The 21,443-nt window shown below is 39.4% G+C and overlaps 2 protein-coding genes across 2 annotated transcripts; both read left to right on the top strand.

Annotated features, from left to right (window-relative positions):
* The first annotated feature begins 1,113 nt into the window (after nt 1-1,113).
* On the top strand, nt 1,114-10,168 carry LOC132992557 (bile salt-activated lipase-like). The gene is made up of 11 exons (XM_061061942.1): nt 1,114-1,271; nt 1,649-1,796; nt 4,247-4,366; nt 4,448-4,645; nt 5,046-5,176; nt 5,685-5,792; nt 5,913-6,027; nt 7,453-7,639; nt 7,776-7,979; nt 8,091-8,288; nt 8,428-10,168. Exons 1-11 carry the CDS (start codon nt 1,209-1,211, stop codon nt 8,600-8,602), a joined length of 1,647 nt encoding a protein of 548 aa, XP_060917925.1. The 5' UTR covers nt 1,114-1,208; the 3' UTR covers nt 8,603-10,168.
* A 4,322-nt stretch (nt 10,169-14,490) lies between these two features.
* On the top strand, nt 14,491-20,022 carry LOC132992339 (bile salt-activated lipase-like). Its single transcript, XM_061061580.1, has 11 exons — nt 14,491-14,648; nt 15,186-15,333; nt 15,425-15,544; nt 15,626-15,823; nt 15,889-16,019; nt 16,283-16,390; nt 17,120-17,234; nt 17,472-17,658; nt 17,769-17,972; nt 18,960-19,169; nt 19,709-20,022. Exons 1-11 carry the CDS (start codon nt 14,586-14,588, stop codon nt 19,899-19,901), a joined length of 1,677 nt encoding a protein of 558 aa, XP_060917563.1. The 5' UTR covers nt 14,491-14,585; the 3' UTR covers nt 19,902-20,022.
* The last annotated feature ends 1,421 nt before the right edge of the window (nt 20,023-21,443 follow it).

The following is a 21,443-nucleotide window of genomic DNA, read 5'->3' as shown; positions in this document are numbered from 1 at the left end:
AATAGCAATTTTATTTATATAGCACATTTCATTACAGATAAGCTCAGTGTGTTTTACATTGAGGTTAAAAACAAAATCAAAACACAGCATACAAAAAAAGAACAGTGTTTCCACAGTCATTAATAAGATACAGAAATCTTATCAATGAAGTCATACACACCACAAAGCAAACATCAGTTACCACAAAAGAACACCACACACACATACACACACACACACACACACACACACACACACACACCCACACAAAGTAACTATTCATATGCTTTGGAGAACAGATAGGTTTTGATTTATGCTTTAAAGGGGTCATATTATGCTTTTTCTGGTTTTATATGCTCTTTAGTGTGTTTTCCAAGTGTCCTGTGCATGTTTAGGCACATCTATGTGCAAAAATTCAAAGTCCGTGGAAATGCAGCTTCTCCTACGTCCTCCTGTTAGCTGTAGCATTAGCTGCATGTAACGCTCGGTTCTAGCCCCCCTCGAAAAAAAATTGCCAGTGTGACGTCTTGTCAGTGTGATATCACTGATCTAAGCCCATTGGCTCGTTGTGGCAAGCTCAGCAGCTCATGTTGCATGCCCATTAACTTCTGTAGCACGCCCACGATATGCCGTAGTCTGCGGTAGCACCGTAGTGCTAAGGTGCTAATGTTTTCCTCCCCTCGGAGCCAAAGTGGCTGCATTCCAAATATGGTAAAAGGGGCGTGACATTTCCGAGAACCGTGCTGAGCGACTGACCAATTACGGCAGAGCCGACAGGCCAACCAATCAGATCAGACTTGGCACACGTGGGGACTCTAGAACGTGGGCACTTCAGAACCTTAGAGAGAGAGTCAGAAGCGAGCCGGTGCATGGAGCGGCAGTACATGAAAATATACACTTTTTTTGAACTTTAGCTATTGTGAACATATTTTAGTAGGTACATAGATTAAATATACGAACCCCAAAAAGGGCATAATATGACCTCTTTAAATGTAGACACAGATGGACCTCAGGTCAGCAGAGTTTGTTCCAGAGAGAAGAACCACAGTAACTAAAGGCCCTCTCTCCGGACTTTGATCTTATTCTGGGTTCGGTTAAGGACACATGGTGACTCAATATTATGTTAAAGCGGGGGAAGCAGAGTTCAACAGGGCAGTCAGGAGCTGTTTACAGGAGGGGTCTCCGTTATAAAAATCCGGTCAAAAATCACACTTGTTTCCACAGGCACGATGATGAAGCTGGGAATATTGGTAGCTGTTGCTGTGTTTCTGAAGACGGTCTCTGCGGTCTCCGTAAGTGTCCCACAAGAAACTTTTAGATATGTTTGTACATTCACAGATAATAAGGGTCTTTGTTTACTATCTTTAATATTGCGTTCATTATTTAAATAAATCTACAATTTCCTCATCCACAGCATTTTTGTAATTAAGCTGCAATACTTACTGAAAGAATGACAATATTTTATTTATAAAATGCTAATAGATGTATATTGATTCAGAAGTCTGTGTCACAACATATTTCTAACCTTCGTAGTTATAACTAATTACAACATTACATTTGTATGAAGGATTTATTCAATAACAGTTCACATGACTGATCTATTCAATCATTGTAATGATTTTACCTGAAATGCATTTTTTGTGTGTGCATGTCTTTGTCCCCTTTGAAGCTCGGAGTGGTGAACACTGAGGGAGGGATGGTGGACGGCGAGCAGATCGGTCTTGGGCTCAACAGAAGCATGGATGTCTTCAGGGGGATTCCTTTTGCTGACATCCCTCAAAGGTTTCAGAAACCAAAACGTCACCCTGGCTGGGACGGTGGGTAGACTCATGGACCAGTGACTAAAAAACTATAATCGACACCACAGAGATGCATAGTCCTTAAAGCAATCATAGAAATTAAATGATTTGAATTAAAAGTTTTATTTTTTGTGTGAAAAGGGAAATACATCTTAGTTAACAGCTTCAGCTGTAAGACATATTGTGTCATGACAGCATACATTTCTCACTCTGGGTTTTTCTTCAAAGTTCAAGGATCAAGGATTTCTTTATTATCCCAGAGGGGCAGTTTGCCTTACAGCCAGCACTACCACACAAACCATCACATAAATCTATAGAAGAAGTAGAAAAGAAATGTGGGATAGATCATAAGGCAAAAAAAAACACCCTTAATTATTTAAAAAGGGCAGTGGCAATGAAAAAATATTATAAATTAATATCACGTTGAGTTGTTTAAAGGCTAATGGCAGTCGGTACAAAAGTTTTAGACTATAGGGGGCAGGATTGTCAAAGAATTTCAAACTTTGATATTGACAAAAATATATATATATATTAACTATTTAGATACCGTGGCAATACAAATAGAGGTCCCAATATCAGGTTGTTTCTTGTTTTCAATTACTGGGTATTGTTGGCAAACTCCTGCACATTGCCTACACACACCTTTGCATTCGTGTTGCGGCTTTTTGTATTCGTGTTGCGGCTCTTTTGCATTCGTGTTGTGGAGTTTGCAAAGCGTTTTTGTAAATGCAGCCACTGTACTCCTCTCCAAATACCACAGAACACATTGTTAGGAAACGTTATATCACCCCTGAAGTAGCCACAACTCTCACACATACATGTCTTAACCTACGATAATCATGTCTGCCCATCATCCTGTGAAGAATTAGTGAATGATTTTAACCACAAAATTAAAACATTTTGTAGCTGTATCCCATTTTAATGTGATGGTGGGTATGACTGTTTTGATTGGTTGATGGTTGATGCTAACACTGAACAAAGTAGTGACAGAACTGTAACCCTCCACATGTTCCCCATGATCCTATTCCAACCTGCCTTTTTAAAACTATTTTTAAATTTGCATCTGAAGACATTCTTGCCATAGTAAATTACTCTCTGCAGCTTGGTGTCTTCCCCACTGATTTTAAAATGGCTTTGGTTAAACCTCTTTTAAAGAATGGGAACTTGAAAATTTTATCACCCAGCAATTTAGAATAATTTCAAATCTTCCTTTTTTAAGTAAAATTTTAGAGGAACTTGTTTTTATTCAGTAAAGTACCTTTTGAAACTCAAACAACAAACTAGAAATGTTTCAATCTGGTTTTAGAACACATCACAACACCGAGACAGCCCTGCTGAAAGTGAATGACAAATGAGCAGACCTCGACAACAACAAACCTATGGTTCTGGTGTTACTTGACCTCAGTTCTGCTTTTGATTCTGTTGATCACCAAATTATTTTAGATATATTAAACGAGCATGTTGGCCTGTCTGGAAATGTTTTAATCTGGTTTTCCTCATCTTAGTGACAGAAAGTTTTTAGTAACCATCAATGACCAGTTCTTCAAACATTGTGGGGTACCGCAAGGATCAATTTTAGGACCATTTCTTTTTAATTTGTATATGTTACCCTTAGGCAGGGTCACCAGGAGGCATGGCGTCTCTTTCCACAGCTATGCTGATTACACTCAGCTCTATGTGGCCGCGTCTCCTGATAACACTGGGCCAATTGACTCACTCTTTAACTATATTTTAAATATTAGAGCTTGGATGTCTCACAACTTTTTACAGCTAGTCCAGGACAAAACAGAAGTACTCACCATTGGTTCAAAGAAACTGGCCTCTACACTTAATGCACTTGCACTTAACCCAAGCAAAGCAGCAAGAAATCTAGGTATTTTATTTGATTCTGATTTTAATTATAGCCACATGTATGCTCCATCACAAAAACAGCATTTTATCATTTAAAAAACATTTAAAAAGTGAGGACGTTTCTCTCTCTGAGCCAAACAGAGAGACTAATGCACACTTTTATTACTAGCAGGCTAGACTACTGTAATGCTCTTCTTTCTGGTCTACCAAAGAATACAGTAAATGTGTTTGAACTAATTCAGAACGAAGCGGCACGAGTCCTAACAAAGACCAGAGCACACATTACAGCAATTTTAAAAATTGTTACGTTCTTCCTGAGAGCCCTTCACATGACGAATTGTCGACCCTTTCATATTTTGGAGCATAGGGCCACTGACCAAGCAGCCATATAAACATGTTGGAAGGGAGAACATCTGTTTAAACCCTTGAATGACTGATAGCAACATTGTATTCTATCTTCCATTATTTTACTCTCCTACTCCAAAGTATCAGCAAGTCAGTGAAAATGTTGAACCTACCTTGAAATAACATATTCCAATATATTGTATTGTATGCCCTATACTAAGGTTCTTGTGAATACACAGCCCTGATTTTAAACCTTTTGTGTCTATTGGCAGGTGTTCTAAATGCCACTGAGTTCAGAGACAGATGCCTTCAGGTGAACCGTATCATGACTCACACAAGAGGCAGTGAGGACTGTCTCTACCTCAACATCTGGGTTCCTCATGGCAGCTCAGGTAAAGACAACAAGAGGCCCACAAAGTCTCAGTATTATTATATATTGACTTCAACCAGCTCCAATCACTGTTGGTCTTCAGTGTCCACAGGTATGGCCGTCATGGTTTGGATCTACGGAGGAGGCTTCTTGGTTGGAGGCTCCATGAGTGCTAATTTCTTCCATGACTATGTGTACGATGGGCAGGAGATGGCAGACAGAGGCAATGTCATTGTGGTGACACTGGGATACCGTGTGGGAACTCTGGGCTTCCTGAGCACTGGGGATTCTGATTTGCCTGGTATGTTTATTTTGTTTCACCCTTTTTAAAAAAAGAGCCTGAAGAAGTGGACTTCCCTGCAATTTTTCATTGCGATCAGTCATTGGTGCTGTGATTCAGTTGGTAGAGTCGTCGCCTCTCAACCGGAAGGTCGAGGGTTCGATCCCCAGCTGGGCAACATGTATGATGTGTCCTTGGGCAAGACTCTTAACCCCGAATTGCTTTGGTGGCAGTGTATGAATGGGATCAGTTACTTCTGATGGATGATACTACATAGCGATCACTACCATCAGTGTGTGAAAGGGTGTGAATGGGTGGGTGTGACATGCAATGTAAAAGCGCTTTGAGTAGTCGGAAGACTAGAAAAGTGCTACATAAGCTCAAGTCCATTTACCATTCACAATTTATCATTCCCCTTCAGGAAACTTTGGTCTCTGGGACCAGCAGGCTGCTATTGCCTGGGTGCACAGGAACATCCGATCTTTTGGAGGAGACCCCGACAACATCACCATCTTTGGAGAGTCTGCAGGGGGAGCTAGTGTCAACTTCCAGGTGAGAAATTCTTTTTTCTGGATTTCCAGCAATGATTGATGAAATAGTCTTCACAATTTTGCTAAATTAATTTTATTCAATAAAAAATAAAAAAAAAATAAAAAAAATAAAGCAGTTTAATAATTGGATATCTATATTGAATATCTATATTTTTCTGGTAAATGCCATAACAACACAACATTTTATCGGCTAACATAACTAGTTTTTAAGTCTACATATTACCCCTAACCAGACACTTTGTATAATAAACATTCATCTGTTGTTCCATTTTTCATGTAACCAGCGTTATAAGAATTTGTGCACAGTTGCCTTGGTGGCCCTACTGTAAGTAAATTGATGACCACTTGCTGTTATTTAAAAGTTAATTTCTGGTATTTAGAACACCTGTAGCAAAGTGATACACATTTAAAAGTCCCAGAGATGCTGAACACTCCATCAGCATTTACAGTGACTAATAACTTAATGTTGTTAAAATAAAATACCTCTTGTGTTTTGTGTCTGTCTGCAGATTCTCACTCCACACAACAAAGGAATGATCAGGAGAGCCATCTCCCAGAGCGGGGTTGCTACCTGCCCCTGGGCTTTCAACAAAAACCCCCGCAGATATGCTGAGGAGGTACATAATAGCCTCCCTGACTTCTTTTATTTCTTTAACAAACCTTTGAATATTTTTTTAAATGTACATACTATTTCAGAGCTGATAAACAATTAAAGGTCATTTGAACTTCCTTTTCAGATTGCCCTGAAGGTCAACTGCCCCACCAATGATTCTATGGCTGAATGTTTGAAGATGACTGATCCTGTGAATCTTACTATGGCTGGCAATATCAGCATGGTCAGTTCACCTGATGGTAAGAACTGAAATTCATACAAACAAGTCTACAGGAAAAGTAGAGTACGGGGCCAGCAAGAGAAGCTGTGCAGTGTATATGTTCGCATTTCTGAGTCTTTGTGGTAGAGTCAGTTGTCTTTAAGTCCAAAATTCGGGGGTTCAAACCCCAGCTCCTGCAGCCATATGTTGATTTGTCCTTGGGCAAGACAAATGAGTTAATACTCAGACACTTTATGTAGTAGCCTCTGCCATCAGTGTGTGGATGGATGTAAATGGGTAGGTGTGACCTGTGTGTCGGACCCAAGTGCAGAAGAACTAAAAATATTTATTTTTTTTATAAACAAAAAGCCAAAAACAAGACTTACTACTCAACAAAAAACAAGAGGTAACAAAGGGAGCCACAAGGAATCACAGGAGCGCGAGCAAAACTTACATCTGACAAGGACCAACATATGACAATGAACTGACACAGAAGGGAAGAAACACAGAGGCTGTATCCGAATTGCCAAGTACCTACTCAATCTGTCAGTAGACAGTAGGCAGTACCTACTATCCGTGCTGTATACTACTATTCAGTAGGCGTGCACAGTAGGCAGATATTTGTTCCTACTTTGTCTGATTCATTCAGTATGGAAGTGACGTCATTTACGTTACCCCAACCGGCTGCATTCACCCGTTTTTCTTTTTTTTGTTTAGCTTTATTCAAGAAGAGTAATGCGCATATACAGCCAGGTAAAAAAAAAAACAATATCACAATGTAAATCAAGTAAAAGACAGATTAAATAACTAAATAACATACAGTACAAAAAGGAAAGTACAAATGAAAGACAGTAATATACAGAAACCTAGGTAGCTATCAACACAAGGAAACATTAACCCACAAGGGAAACAAGCAACACTAGGAAAAAACGGGAAACTCACAAAATACAAAACCAAATCATGACACTATGGTGTTAAAAGTGCTTTGAAAGTCAGAAGACTAGAAAAGCGCTGTACAAGCAATCTTTTTAGCAATCCATTTATCATTTACACATACTGCCTCTCATGCGTCCGCAATGCCATGGCAACGTCAAGTCACATATTGGGACGCTATTTTGGATGTGATGTAATGTAATGTGGGATAGATCAGAAGGAAATCACTTTCATCACAAATGTGTGATGAAGGTGGAGTTCATTAAGGTGCACTTACAGAATTGCAAAGACTAAAGCCTGCGACTTATGACTTTAACTCACAATGAAGACTCCATCTTCTAGTGTTTCACTGACCACCTACATCATTTTAAATTTCAACCACTGAACTATTTTCAGTAAGTTTTTAATGGCACTATAGATTTTATTCAAACTAGAAACAGTTAATTTAGAAGTCCTACAGCAAATGACAGATTAGAAAGTCAGATGTAAACACTGTAGGTAGCAAGCATCTGATGTTGCACTCTTCCATCAGACCCCATTATGTTCAACCTGCTCCTATCTCCTGTGGTCGACGGCGACTTCCTGCCTGATGAGCCTCATAAGCTGTTCCACAATGCTGCTGAGATCGACTACATCGCTGGAGTCAATGACATGGACGGATTCTTCTTCACTTATTTGGATGTTCCTTCAATCAACCTCGCCGTGGTGGACACACCTGTGTGAGTTCAAAACATTTGGTTGAAGTGTGAAACAGTAAAATGTAATTTTTTCTGTGGTTGTATTAACATATTTTACAGGGCAACAAAAAAGTTTCTTGTCAGACGTAAATTTGAAACCTTTTCTTCCTGATTGCAGCGAGGATTTGAAGAGGCTATTGGCTTCATACGTTAAGGATAGTGGCCCTGAAGCTCTAGACAATGCTTACTCCACATATACCTCAAACTGGGAACCAAATGCTACTCAGGAGACAATCAAGAAAACTGTTGTGGATGTTGGAACAGACTTCATCTTCCTGGTTCCTACTCAGGCTGCCCTCTACCTTCATGCTGCCAACGCCACGTGAGAATAAGATCTTGCTGAAGAAATTTCTACCAGTAAGACTTCTGTTATTTGTCACGCTCCTTGGTGTATTCATTGTTACATCCCTTTCTCTTCCATGTCCGACCAAAGAACCGGCCGTACTTACTCCTACCTGTTCTCTCAGCCCAATGTCGGCCCCTTTAGACAGTCTTGGATGGGAGCCGACCACACTGATGATGTGCAGTACGTGTTTGGAAAACCTTTCACCACACCCCTTGGTTACTGGTCAAGCCACCGCAACATCTCCAGCTACATGATCAACTACTGGACCAACTTTGCTAAAACGGGGTATACTTCTGCAGACACACCATATGAGCATCACAAAATTAAAATAATAACAGTGATAATAAATGAATGAAAAACTTAACCACATACTGAGATAAAAAACCACATGTGCCTGAGTTCAGTTCCCTTTCTCTGGTTACAGGGACCCCACCAAAGGAGAGAACGTGCCCACTAACTGGCCTGAGTTTACCATCAATCATCATTACCTGGAGATCAATTCTGATATGGACGAGGGCTATGTGAGACAGCAGTTGAGAATCAGTTATGTTAAATTCTGGGCCAGCATCCTTCCCAACCCTCCTCTCATCTCAGAATAAATAATCAGTGCAATCACCTGCACATCAAGACACCTTAAGCAATTCATCAGTAATATCTCCTGAAGAAATAAATGGATCACAAGGCAAAGATAGTTCCCTGGTTTCATTAAGCTGCATGTTTTCCTTTTAGTTTATTTTGTATTAATTTTGCTTTTCCTTCTTTTGGCAATGCAAACTGTGCAGCCATTCAATAGTTTTCTGACTGCTCCAGTCCACTGACAATCTCAATTTGAGATGTTATGGGATTGGATGGCGTCTAGGGGATGTTCATTCTTAAACATAAAAATGCATACAAAACAAAGGCTTGTTGGCAGTGTTGGGTATGGGTTTTTGTTCAGTCAGCAATCGGCGGCGAGCTCAGGTGGCAGCTCTCCCACAAGCACACGGCCTCTTTCTCCAGTTGTGTGGTTGTGCAGGTTGGTCAAAACAAAAAAGGAACAAAAACGGGAGATTATGGATGTACGTATTCATTGTTGCTTAGATGTCGGGTCACAAGAGGTGATTCACAATGGCTCAGCATGGAGATCCCCAGGATGCTGTTACCTCACACACTTTACACACCTGGGCCACTGTGTTAATTCATAAGCCCCACCCACTACCAGCCAGCCAAACTCAACAGAGGAAGTCCTCCTAACAGAGAAACCAACTGAAAGAGAGACACAGCTTATTTTTCATGAACTGAACATTTCATCATAAAATGAGCTCAATAAATTAAATAACAGATAACATATTTGGGAGTTTTAAGTTAAACAGAATTATTGACAAAAAGTAAATTAAGTATCTCTAAATACCAGTATGTGTAAAGTTTTCTGACAAAAGAGGTGAATATTCTCATAAATGATCAGCAGGGGGTGCTGTTTCTGTTTTAAAATTCAAATCAATACAGTACAAAATAAATCAAAACATAGTTAAACAGATGATTTTCCTTTGACTTCTGGTCAAAGTTCAATACAATGACTATTCCAATTATACTACTGAGAAAAAAGATTAAAGGTTTCTATAATGATCTTGACATGTGCAGTATTACATCTCATCTTCTCTTAAACCATCTAAAGACAAATATTGTCAATCATATTCAATCATAGATTTATTTAATAAAATCGTGCCTCATGCTTCCCCCTTAACATTTAAAAAAAACTAGATGTGGCTCCGCTGCAGTCCATCCTAGATAGAGGTTATTTATTTGTATTTATTTATTTGTATTTCTAAAGGGACCATGTCTAATATTAAACACATGTTGCCATTTGATGCATTGTACCATTGTACCATTGTACCAGAGTTAGCTTAGAGCTAGTTTACATCTGGAGTCCCCCGACAAAATTAAAACATCAATAAAAAAAGAAAATGTAACAAACAGCAGAGTATCCCAGAGCACATCACACACACACACACACACACACACACACACACACACACACACAGACACACACAGACACACACACACACACACACACACACACACACACACACACACACACACACACACACAGACACACACACACACACACACACACACACACACACACACACACACACACACACACACACACACACACACACATTTTTGAGCGCCTTTCAGCAGATTTGCCGTTTGTTTTTTAAGCTGCCAATAGAATTACAGTTCCTCATATCGTCTGGCAGAGCGTTCAGTGAGTTGTTGCTTTCACACAGAAAGCTGACAGTGGAAGGGTACAAAACAACCTCTTGTCAAAGATAGATCTTGTAGATTTAATGGACTCCTCTGAGCCAAAGTTAATAAAGTTCTCAAAAGCTCAAAGCTCAAAAAGATGATGCTTCTCCAAGATCCTGCAATGGTGATGATGCATAGATTTTTTTTTTGTTGAATATTGCAACTGGCTCTTAAACATTCAGTTAATTATTATTAACATAATAACACATTATGACAGACCTTTGTGTAATCATCAGACCACACAGTGAGCAGTGAGAAGATCAAACAGGTTAAGATCAAGCAAAAATTGAGAGAGTTTATGGGAGGAAGTGCTAATTGTTTAAAATATGAATATGGGAAATTTTCCTGGGAATTTTGTTGCTGGAAGCAGAGCTGAAGTAGTCATTATTGTTCAACTTGTAAGGAAGGTGTGAAAAATCTAAAGGTAGAAAATAAGTGCCGTACATTCTCAATCAACAACAAGCTGGATGAGTTTGAGCAAAAGTCAGCTCCTTCATTTACAAAGGGAAGAAATACCAATCTCCACTTTCGGTATGTATCGACTCAAAAAGGCAGTGTTTAGTTAAATCTTCAGAAGATATAGATGCATGTGGCCGCAGCGCTTCCCTCAAAGAGGTCATGAAAGCTGAGCTGTATAAACATTGAGTAAGATGTTCATGCAACAAGTGTGACTCAGCGTTTCCTCACTTTGATCCAGAAAGGAATGAATCACAATCAGGGTTCCTGAGAAAGAGGTGCAAAGGGTTAGATTTTCAGTAAAGATCATAACATGAGCTCCTTTTTGTTTACTGGCTATTGAAAAGCTTTTGGATGGCTTGAACAGGTTTTTTTTTGTCTAATAAGTCTAATAAAAAATACCTTAGTTTCACTCGATCCCTTATTAACAGACGTACTACCTCAAGCTAAATAAATTGTTTGCCAGCCAACTGGCTGATCACTTTTCCTTATAATCCCATAGTCCCTAATTCCCCCGAAGATTTCAAAAGTCACTGAAGGATATTTCAAATGCTTGTGGTCTCTACTGAAACTTATACATATATATTTGTATGCCAAACAAACTTTTGTCAATTGTTGTTATTGAACCCAGAACAAAGAGAATGTGGTTGGAATGATGCAAATGTTGCAGGGTTCAGTGTCCAAATGACTGATGATTGAACAAAATCAGTAACATAACAACAAGAGTTACATGACATCAGACATTTTAACAAGAATTTCATGACTGTTAGGTGGGGGTTGTTTCTGCTGTATAAATTCAATGATGAAATGGCGAACAGACTGTGGATTATTTTACCGTTTAATCGTAATGTTAACAGACTTGCTTATATTCTGCTAGAAGGTACATCCTACAAATTCTTGGCTACTTTGGTACATCCCTATAAGGTTAGAAAGAAGACATCAGCTTGACTCGTAAATGTCCGACATATACATTTCATTCTTAGCAAACCTTTGCTTACAACAGACAGTTGGCTCCAAATATAACTCTGCTGCTATGAGATGTTTTCCATAGATATGGTTACAGCTTCAACCTAAGAGAATAGTTACTCTTAGATGGTAGACAGATTTAAATGGTTCTTTCACAAAGTTAACAAAATGTATGAATTCAGGAAAATTCGTTCTAACAATGACCTCAGACATTTTTTAATTATTGCAAAAACTATCAACTAATACATGTCAACAAATACTACTTTTCATCCATCATGATGATCCATTTTTTAAACTCCAAAGTTGCGGAATACATTGGCATCTCTGTTTGGATACTAAATAGCTAGTGTTTTCTGCTCTCCTTTCAAAGTCTGCACTATTTTTTTTTCTATTTTCCTACAGCGAACCTGTCAGCAGAAAAGTGTTTGTGTGGCTTTGCTATGGCAGGGAAGCCTTGTATTTCATTTTACCTTTATTTTACCAGGTAGTCTCATTGAGATTTTGGAATCTCTTTGTCAAGAGAGACCTGGGTACATCAGTGGCAAATAAAATAATAAAAACATGGAAGTAACAGACATCAGAAACACAAAGTAGATGCATGGCCAATACACACAAAAACATCATACAAACACATTAAAAGTCAAGTCAGGTGTCCAATTCGGGGCTATTAACATAGACAACTCCCAATTGATTTAAATTGGTGCCCTTTCAGCATCCCTATAAATTCCACTAGAGTGACCAGATCACTCAGACGCAAGTCAGCCTGTAGTGTGTTCCAAGAAGAGGGGGCGGAATACCTGAAGGCCGTCTTACCTAATTCTGTGCAGACCTTAGGTACAGATAACCTTTTCATACACCCAGCATGAACACAATTCTAACTTACAACACATGTAATCTCTGTGGTTATACTTCATCTCTGACTGTATGCTTGTTAGTATTCTGTGAATAACTGCACCTGTTTCTGTGAGTCAACAGCAGCATGCGCTTCAGTACTGACATCACAAGGACTCCACTTTTTTAAAGGCTGCAGTATTGACATCTGATTTTTTGGTGTGTGACTTTTTTAATTCTATTTACCTGTAGCATCATCACAGTTTCTATTTCCAATCTGAAAAAAAAAAAACACTCTTCAACTAAATGGTAACAACAGCGACTTTAACATTTTGTTCTTTAGTGCCATGTATATTTGGAAATATCAGTTTGGTTTTAAGAAACATGCTTTTGGTTTTATTGTCACAATGAGGGATTAAAAAAAGGTACATGGTCCACGAGGGGCAGCTGAGTCTTAGTTGGTAGAGTCGGTCTTCTCTCAACCAGAAGGTTGGGGGTTCGATCCCCAGCTCCTGCAGCTACATGTCTGATGTGTCCTTGGGTATGACACTTAACCCAAAGTTGCTCCCCCTGCTTCTTCGGCAGCGTATGAATGTGTATGAATGGGATTAGTTACATCTGATGGTCACTTTACATAGCAACCTCTACCATCAGTGTTTTAATGGGTTTGAATGGGTAGGTGTGTCATGCGATGTAAAAGCGCTTTGAGTAATCAGAAGATTAAAAAAGCGGTTTACAAGCAATAAAAATGATAAATGATTGACAAAAAAATGCTTACTAGAAACACATTCTAAAAGTCCAATAAAAGTAAAAAAAAAAACCCGAAAAGGGTAAAAAGTGCAAAATCCATAACGACAGCACTGACAGGTGAGATGTAATGACAGAGAGGGGAAGCAATATGCAGGGTAATCAAACAGGTGAAACACACAAAGGCAGGAAGTAACACTACACATGATACACATGGGCAAAAACTTCCAAATAAAACAGGAAACACTAAAAACTTAGCCAGGAATACAAACAGAAAAATACACAAGGGAAGAACAAGACAAAATAAAACAGCAAACTAAATCTGAACCATGAAGTTAAGAAAATACAACAAGATCCAATAACACTCCTTTGGATCTATAATAATGCTGATAATCTCATTTAAGAAAAAAAAAACAGAAGAGCAGCTCTTCCTGCTGGGAATAATAGAGAAAGCTATACAACAAACGGGTTAAATACAGAGTTTCCTCCCTCATTATGAAGACAAATACAGAGGTCAGTGGTACAGATACTAAACACACTGACTCTACAGAGAGATTTTAAAAAGTGTTATGTTCACATAAGCTATCATTCACCACTTTGTTTACTAGTGTGTGAGCGCATGTGTGACATACACAAAGAGAAAAGCAGAGGCCTGAAAGCTTGACCCCTTCAGTGAGGAGATGTGGTGCCGCTGTGATGCCCGGGGGGACATTTCCCTGGCATGGTTTGAGTCTTCCCCTTTGAGTAAAGGGTCACTGGTACTCAAAACAACGGACTTCTGAGTCATCAGCTCTATCCTACGGTGTCACAGAGCGTTCTCTTCCAGGACAAAAATGCCCCCATTGCATCGGGCATGAGGTGTCACCGACTTGTCCGATGTGTATAAGCATAATGTGAATCACATCCTACGGCCTTTGCACCTTTAATTTGTCACCCTTCTTTTTTCATGAACTCTGATTTAGCTTTTGGCACATAGAAACTTTCTGTGTGAGTCACTGGGAGATGCAGACTTTATCCTCTAAGTCAAGTTAACATTTATGACAAGAAAATGTGTGAATATAAACCTCCCAAGCCAGTTGTCACTGTTTACACCAGGTCGTTTCCCATTGGAGGTTTGGAGGTCATGGTCAGTTAAAACACAGGGCAACTGTACGGGAGTAAAGGTTATATAACACAGGTGAACAGCTATATTTAACAACTATTCGCTCAAAGTGTTGGTTTAGTCACTAGGGTTACTGGACTCTGGTGTATATAAGCACCTGGAGAGACAGTGGCTTGCTCTGGGCAGCAGCCATGGACAAGCTTAAGATTCTGTTTGCTGTTGTCTTGTCTCTGGGGGCGGCTTCAGCAGCCACTGTAAGTTTGCAGGAATTTTATCTTACAAGAATTTGCAGATGTGTGAACTAAGCACTTGCTTAGCATGGAGTAACAATTCTGTCATTTCCTATTTCCTCAATTCTTTTGTTCTTTTGTTCTTTGAGTCATTTTGTGGTAGTGAACCATCTCTTTTGGGATATATACTGTATTTAAAAAAAGATCATCCTTCACTTAGATTTATCATGACATTACTCAAACACACATCGGCACAGATGTTTTGCACAAAAGACAACTTGCACAATTGTTAAGAAATATTTCTGTAAACGTTATATTTCAACCAAGGCAAGTTTATTTATAAAGCACCAATTACAGAAAGAGCGACTCAAAAAGCTAAAGTTAAAAACAGAGTGTTAAGACCACCATTAAGCAATAATTATACTTTAAATACATAGTATATTCAATAGGACACCTTTTTAAGTGGAACTACACTGGCTACAATGTCACTATTTGTTGTATTAATCACTATTTTTGTTACAGTACATATCACTGTTTTATTCTGTCATTGTATGACCCCAGCTTGGTGTGGTACAAACAGAAGGGGGCAGTGTTCAGGGACGAAACATCCCCCTCGGTCTGTTCCGCTCAGTGGATGTTTTCAAAGGAATCCCCTTTGCTGCCCAGCCTGAAACCCTCGAGAAACCCAAACCTCATCCTGGCTGGAGTGGTGAGTATATATTGCCTTGAAGTGAAACACTGAAATTACTTCTTTTTTTTTTTAAATGAGAAGAAATGGTCAATATTGTTTTGATTCCCAGGTATACTGAAGGCTACAAAGTTTGCTCAGAGATGTCTGCAGATGAGCATGCTCCAGACTTCCAGTTTTGGTAGCGAGGACTGCCTCTACCTCAACATCTGGGTTCCTCATGGCAGTCAGGGTAGATTTTTCTTGTTTGTACATGAATAATAGAATCTTTGATACTGTAGATTTTCTTCTTATCTTTTCTTTTTCACCACAGTGTCGTCAAACCTTCCAGTCATGATCTGGTTTTATGGAGGAGGCTTCATGGTTGGCGGTTCAATGGGGGCAAATTTCCTAAATAACTACCTGTACAGCGGTCAGGAGATTGCAGACAGAGGCGATGTTATTGTGGTGTCTGTGGGATACCGTGTGGGAACTTTGGGCTTCCTCAGCACGGGGGACTCTGCTTTACCTGGTAAGGACAATTCATGGGACTTTTAGGATAATGAGCTCTGGAATTAACTTTTGTTACCATCACAGGAAACTTGGGTTTGTGGGACCAGCATGCTGCCATCACCTGGGTGCACAAGAACATCCGTTCCTTTGGTGGAGACCCTGAAAACATCACCCTCTTTGGAGAGTCTGCAGGTGGAGCTAGTGTCAGCTTCCAGGTCAGAGGCCTGAGTACAAACACAGCAACACCGCTTATTACACCATATGTTCACACACATGACAGAGAGACTTTAATAACAACACAGAGCATCACGACATACACGCACAATACTCACTTCTTTATTTTTGATCTAAATGGAAAATTGAATACCTGAAAAGTGTCACTTTTATATCTTTAAAAAAACATCTAAGCCAGGTAAATATTCCAGAAATCACAACTAAAAGCTCTAATATCTTATTCCATGAATGTATCCCTACACAGAGTCTGTCCCCCCACAACAAAGGGCTGGTCAAGAGAGCCATCTCCCAGAGCGGTGTTGCTTTCTGCCCGTGGGCTATCAACAAGAACCCACACAAGATTGCAGTAGAGGTATGTCATCGTGTATTGGACCTTAATCTCTAAGAAAGAAGTCCTAATTTTAAATGTCTAGGATACGCTGCATTGTCTTTTTGAATCAAATTATAAAACCAACTGTGTGAAATTATGAAAGAGTTAAGGCCATTATCTAAACTTTCAGAGCTCTATTGATACCAAATATAATTGTATTCCCAACCTGTGTAAGTTTTCGTGTTCAGATTATTTTACTATTGATCAGTTTAAAGAAGCCACATACAATCTATGTTATACGGTGTTAATCTAAAACATGGAAACATCCAAAGGAGTTGACTATTTGTCATAGATAGATTCTGTGAGCTATTGAGCAGTAAAGTGATAATGTAATGATTTCATTATACAAGTTACAAGATAGCAGCTACATTATAGTTGGCTCTAAAGCCAGATGGAAAAAAAGTAACACACTTTTCTTATGCCTTCTTTGTGCAGTTATCGTGATTTCCATCAGTCTTTATTTTTAATGTCTAACGTGCAACTCAAGGGGAATCTTTGGAAGTATAAGTGTATTTGGCAGCATTGGAACTCACTTTGTCTGACACCTACCCCGCGCCAGGGCTGACAGGCATATCAAATTACTAAATAGAAATAATCTTTCTTGTCACTGATGGTCTTGAATGCTTTTGTGGTTCATAAAGAGGCATTAGTATGAATATCAGTCTTTTTTAATGACCAGCTTTAAATACTGATTTATTATGATGGACTCAGGTTGCTGAGAACGTTGGCTGCCCCACTGATGACAGGATGGCCGCCTGTCTGAAATCCACTGATGCTAAGACTCTCACCATGGCTGCTCCCCGCATCGTACAAGGCACCCCAGATAGTGAGCATAGTTTTCTGTCATAGGCGAAAAAACATTCAACACTCAACTTTCTTATAAAATCTATACATGGCAATGAGAGTTTGCTAATGATGTTGTGCTTTTTAACTACATTGGCATACAAAAAGTAAATAAAATATAAAAAGAGCTCAAAGATGTGTAATTTGTAAAAAACCAAGAATACAATCTAAAACGGTCCATGACATAAAGTAACACCCTGCTTGTGTTCATTTATCACAGATCCCGGTGTGATGAACCTGCTTCTGTCTCCTGTTGTTGATGGTGACTTCCTTCCCGATGATCCCGCCAACTTGTTCCACAACACTGCTGACATCGACTACCTTGTAGGGGTGAATAACATGGACGGACATCTCTTCACCTCACAGGATATTCCTTCCATTGGTAACAAGAATGAAGACACTTCTGTGTAAGGCTGATTCACCATCAGAGAGATGTGGTTTTGATTTGTGGGCCCCTACAACTTTGAAAGCAAAAGCAAAGAAGTCATATGTAATAGTTTTTTTTTTTGAACTGCAGAGAAGATTTAAAGAGGCTCCTCGCTGCTTACACTAAAGAGTTTGGAAAAGGAGGTTTGGAAGTTGCCTTCACTGAATATGCATCCGACTGGGAATCATCACCCAGCCGGGACACCATCAAGAGGACCGCTGTGGACATTGGGACTGATTACGTGTTCCTGGTTCCTGCACAGATTGCAATCTACCTGCATGCTGATAACGCCAAGTGAGACTGAACTGCTTCTTTCTTTTTCTTTGAAATTGTATTTTAGTTCCCGCATTATGTTTGTTTTGCCTTAAGAGGTTAACCTTACAAAGTGAGATTACAGAATTAAGAAACGTACATTCTTGAAGAGCAATGGACCAAGACGGCTCTCATCATTCAGAAACAGCCTTCAGTCTGTACACAGTCATGGATCTCTCGTTCTTTAAACATGTAAAATGCTTCAGTTTACATTTTCTTAAAGTTTGTGTGATAGAAAATTGCAATTAAGACTTTGGTAGCCTTACATGCAGAGTGCACAAAACAACTACAAACTTTATTGTAATGGATTCTTGAACACTTTAATAGGGGCCATTTATTGTCCCGAAAAGGGAAAGACACACAGAGCCTGCTCAACACCTAGAATTACATTTTTGGTTGCAAATTTGTGGCGTACTTTAAGGCAATTTAAAGCAGGCTGTAATTCACTTTAAATAAAAATAAAAAAAACATTACCAGAACGGAAATGTATTTTTATGATTATCTTCGCCCTCCTCAACAGCCGTCCTCTGGCTATACAACAACATTGTCCCTGAGCTGGTGATAAAATATTACAAACCTCCTCTTTGGGGCAGCTGAAGCTCACTGGTGGAGTCGGTTATTTCCCAACAGATGGTTGATGGTTCTAAAGTTGCAATCTGACTGTAAACCAAAAATGGAAATCTTGGTTGGAAGTCCTTTAACTCTGTTCTCTAGCTAGGCCAGAAGCCCCAGAGTTGTTTAGAGGTTTCATCGTAGTCAGATGAAAGCCAATTGGTTTGGATATTTGGATGTATTAATAGATTCACTTGGTTGCCACAAAATAACTCTATGTGGCCATAACGGTTTTCTTTTATGCCCTTGGAGGTTAAAGTTTGAATTGTTGACAAACACAATGTTGGACAGTATCAGACAAAACACATTCTGTCCAGGCTGTGAAAACAAACCTTTCATAAATTCTTTATCTCCCAGGTCCGGCCGTACATTCTCCTACATGCTGTCTGAGCCCAGTTTGTTAGCCGGACCAGGCAAACCCTACAATGACTGGGTGGGATCTGACCACGCTGATGACCTGCAGTATGTGTTTGGCAAACCCTTCACCACACCTAAGGCTTATGGGGACAGGCACAGAGACTTGTCTGGCTATATGATCGCCTACTGGACTAACTTTGCAAGAACTGGGTAAAACAGACTCTGCATGCAGGTGTAACAATATGTATTAGCATTATTTATCCACAAATTTAACAACACTTGTGTGGTAGAATTTCTGTAGTTATTTAGATTATAATGTAAAGATGTCATTAGGTTTATTCACTGTTCTCTAATGTCAGTCAGACCTGACAGAGTTCAGTTGTTATTAGAACACCAAGGACAGCTTAGAGAGTGTCAACTGTTCTTCCTGATATCTGTAAGGATGTTTGGTAGACTTCTTGTCTGCTCCAGTGTAATTGACGTCACAGATTAGTTTAGGTGGGTCAATGTGACACGACCCTGATAATGATAATGTCTTTTAGGATATATGCGATGCCTTTTGAGAAGTTCGGCAGATGTGATTGAGCAAGACACGAGTACAGAAGTGTGATGTTGAATCATGTCTCCTCATGAGTATTCATCTGATGCATAAACTTTCATCAGCGTAAGCCATCTGAGTCAACTGAGTCTTATTGTATGGAGTCAAGTCTTAGTAATTTCTTCAACAATTTGTTGTATTTTTTTAACAGGGACCCTAACAGTGGAAACTTGAAGGTGCCTGTGATCTGGCCTGAATTTACCAGCACTGGACAACCATTCCTAAACCTCAATGCTGAGATGAATGACAGCTCCTTTGGACAGGAAATGAGGCTTCGTTTTGTCCGTCTTTGGACCAGCATCCTTCCCAGCCTTCCATCAGAAGGTGTAACACAAGCTCAGTGATGTTTTTTTTTTTTTTTTCACTTTTGAAATAAAAGAGTGCATACAAAAAAATGAGGGTAAATGATTCCACCTTTTGATTCCTCCATCAGTAATAAAAGAAGTCCAATTCTTTTCAATTTAACTGGATGTCCCTAAATGTTTATGAATTTTTCACATCAAGTCAAACTGGTGGGATTTGGGCATTGGCATCAGCAAACTGTCAATGGGTGCAATGGGTTTATTACTAATGCCAGCCAATGGCACTTGTAATTTTTGTAACGATGTAATATAACCACTAAGCACAAAACTTTGCTAGCCTTTTCCCTCACCATGTACCTTCAGATAAAGTGATTTATTATCCACAGAAAGAACTCTGACACGAAAAGAATGTCAGAGAGTTATAGTGACAGATTAGTGCTGGCATGAACTGTGCAGGCTACATTAGGAATCAGCATGCTGTTGTTCACCAACTGGCTATGTGAGTAGTTTTCATCAAGCCTCCTCTATGCCTACTTCACAAAGACATGCAGATTAATTTGCTCTGCCACTTTTTGCTTTGACACTGAATGAAAGAGCGTAGAGAGTCCAAACGGGGGGCCGTCATATCTGGAGTCAGTAAAGTCTGAGGATTATATTCATCATGTATAAAACCTGCAGAGTAGCAGACCTATAGAGAGAGCATAATTTAATATGCTCCAGAAATTTCTACCAAAACCGCAATTGTTCATGCATTGTTGGATTAGGTTGTCATGTATGAAATCACCAAACTTCCCTTCATGAGGGCACTGATTATAAGCCTTTATACAGGTTAATATTACTATTTGCAGGTTATATCAACCTCTTCGATTTAATGTTTTCTTTTGAGCTGCAAATCTGCTTTTTATATGTATGCTCGTAGCAGAGGATGAGAAAGGTGTTATTGCTCAGGATAGTGAGAGGCATCATGATGACATTATAGATGGACTGTGGCATTGTTTTACAAAAGTGGAATCCATTGCAATAGGACCTTCTTTTTCTGCACTCATACATCCTGTGTATGATTTCTTCACATCCTCCATTTTCACCACATGCAACACTGTTGTTGCAACCATTACAACATTTTGGGGGGGTCACTTTTCTACAGTGCTCCTACTCATGGACCTCCCCGTTTCTAGCCCAAAGAGAATAATATACAAGACATACTCCCTCTGAGGTCTTATCATCCTGATACAACTGTCTTCAGAAGAATTTACCCTTTCATTCCAAAATGCTTTCACTTTCTCTCCTCTCTTCCTTGATCTTTAAACTTCATGCATCCCTCAATCACCTACCTTTCAGTTTTGCTTTAACTTTAATAATGGTGACCACATATTATCCCTAAACTTTTCTTAGATACAAGTAAGGGGAGCTCCAAGGAAAAAAGGTTTGGAACCACTGCCTTTAAGAAAGGTGTCTGGCTCCGCCCCTGCTCCAACATACCCCACAAAGATGACAATTGAAGAGAGTCCTAGAAGTTTGTTAAAAAACACATTTTTCAAAATGCATCTACCTTTATGATTTTGGTGAGCACCAGAATTTAAAGTG

This window comes from Labrus mixtus, chromosome 17 (assembly GCF_963584025.1).
Source record: "Labrus mixtus chromosome 17, fLabMix1.1, whole genome shotgun sequence".
Taxonomy (NCBI): Eukaryota; Metazoa; Chordata; class Actinopteri; order Labriformes; family Labridae; genus Labrus; species Labrus mixtus.
Note: the sequence above shows the minus strand (reverse complement) of the source record. Positions and strands in the feature narration are given on the sequence as shown.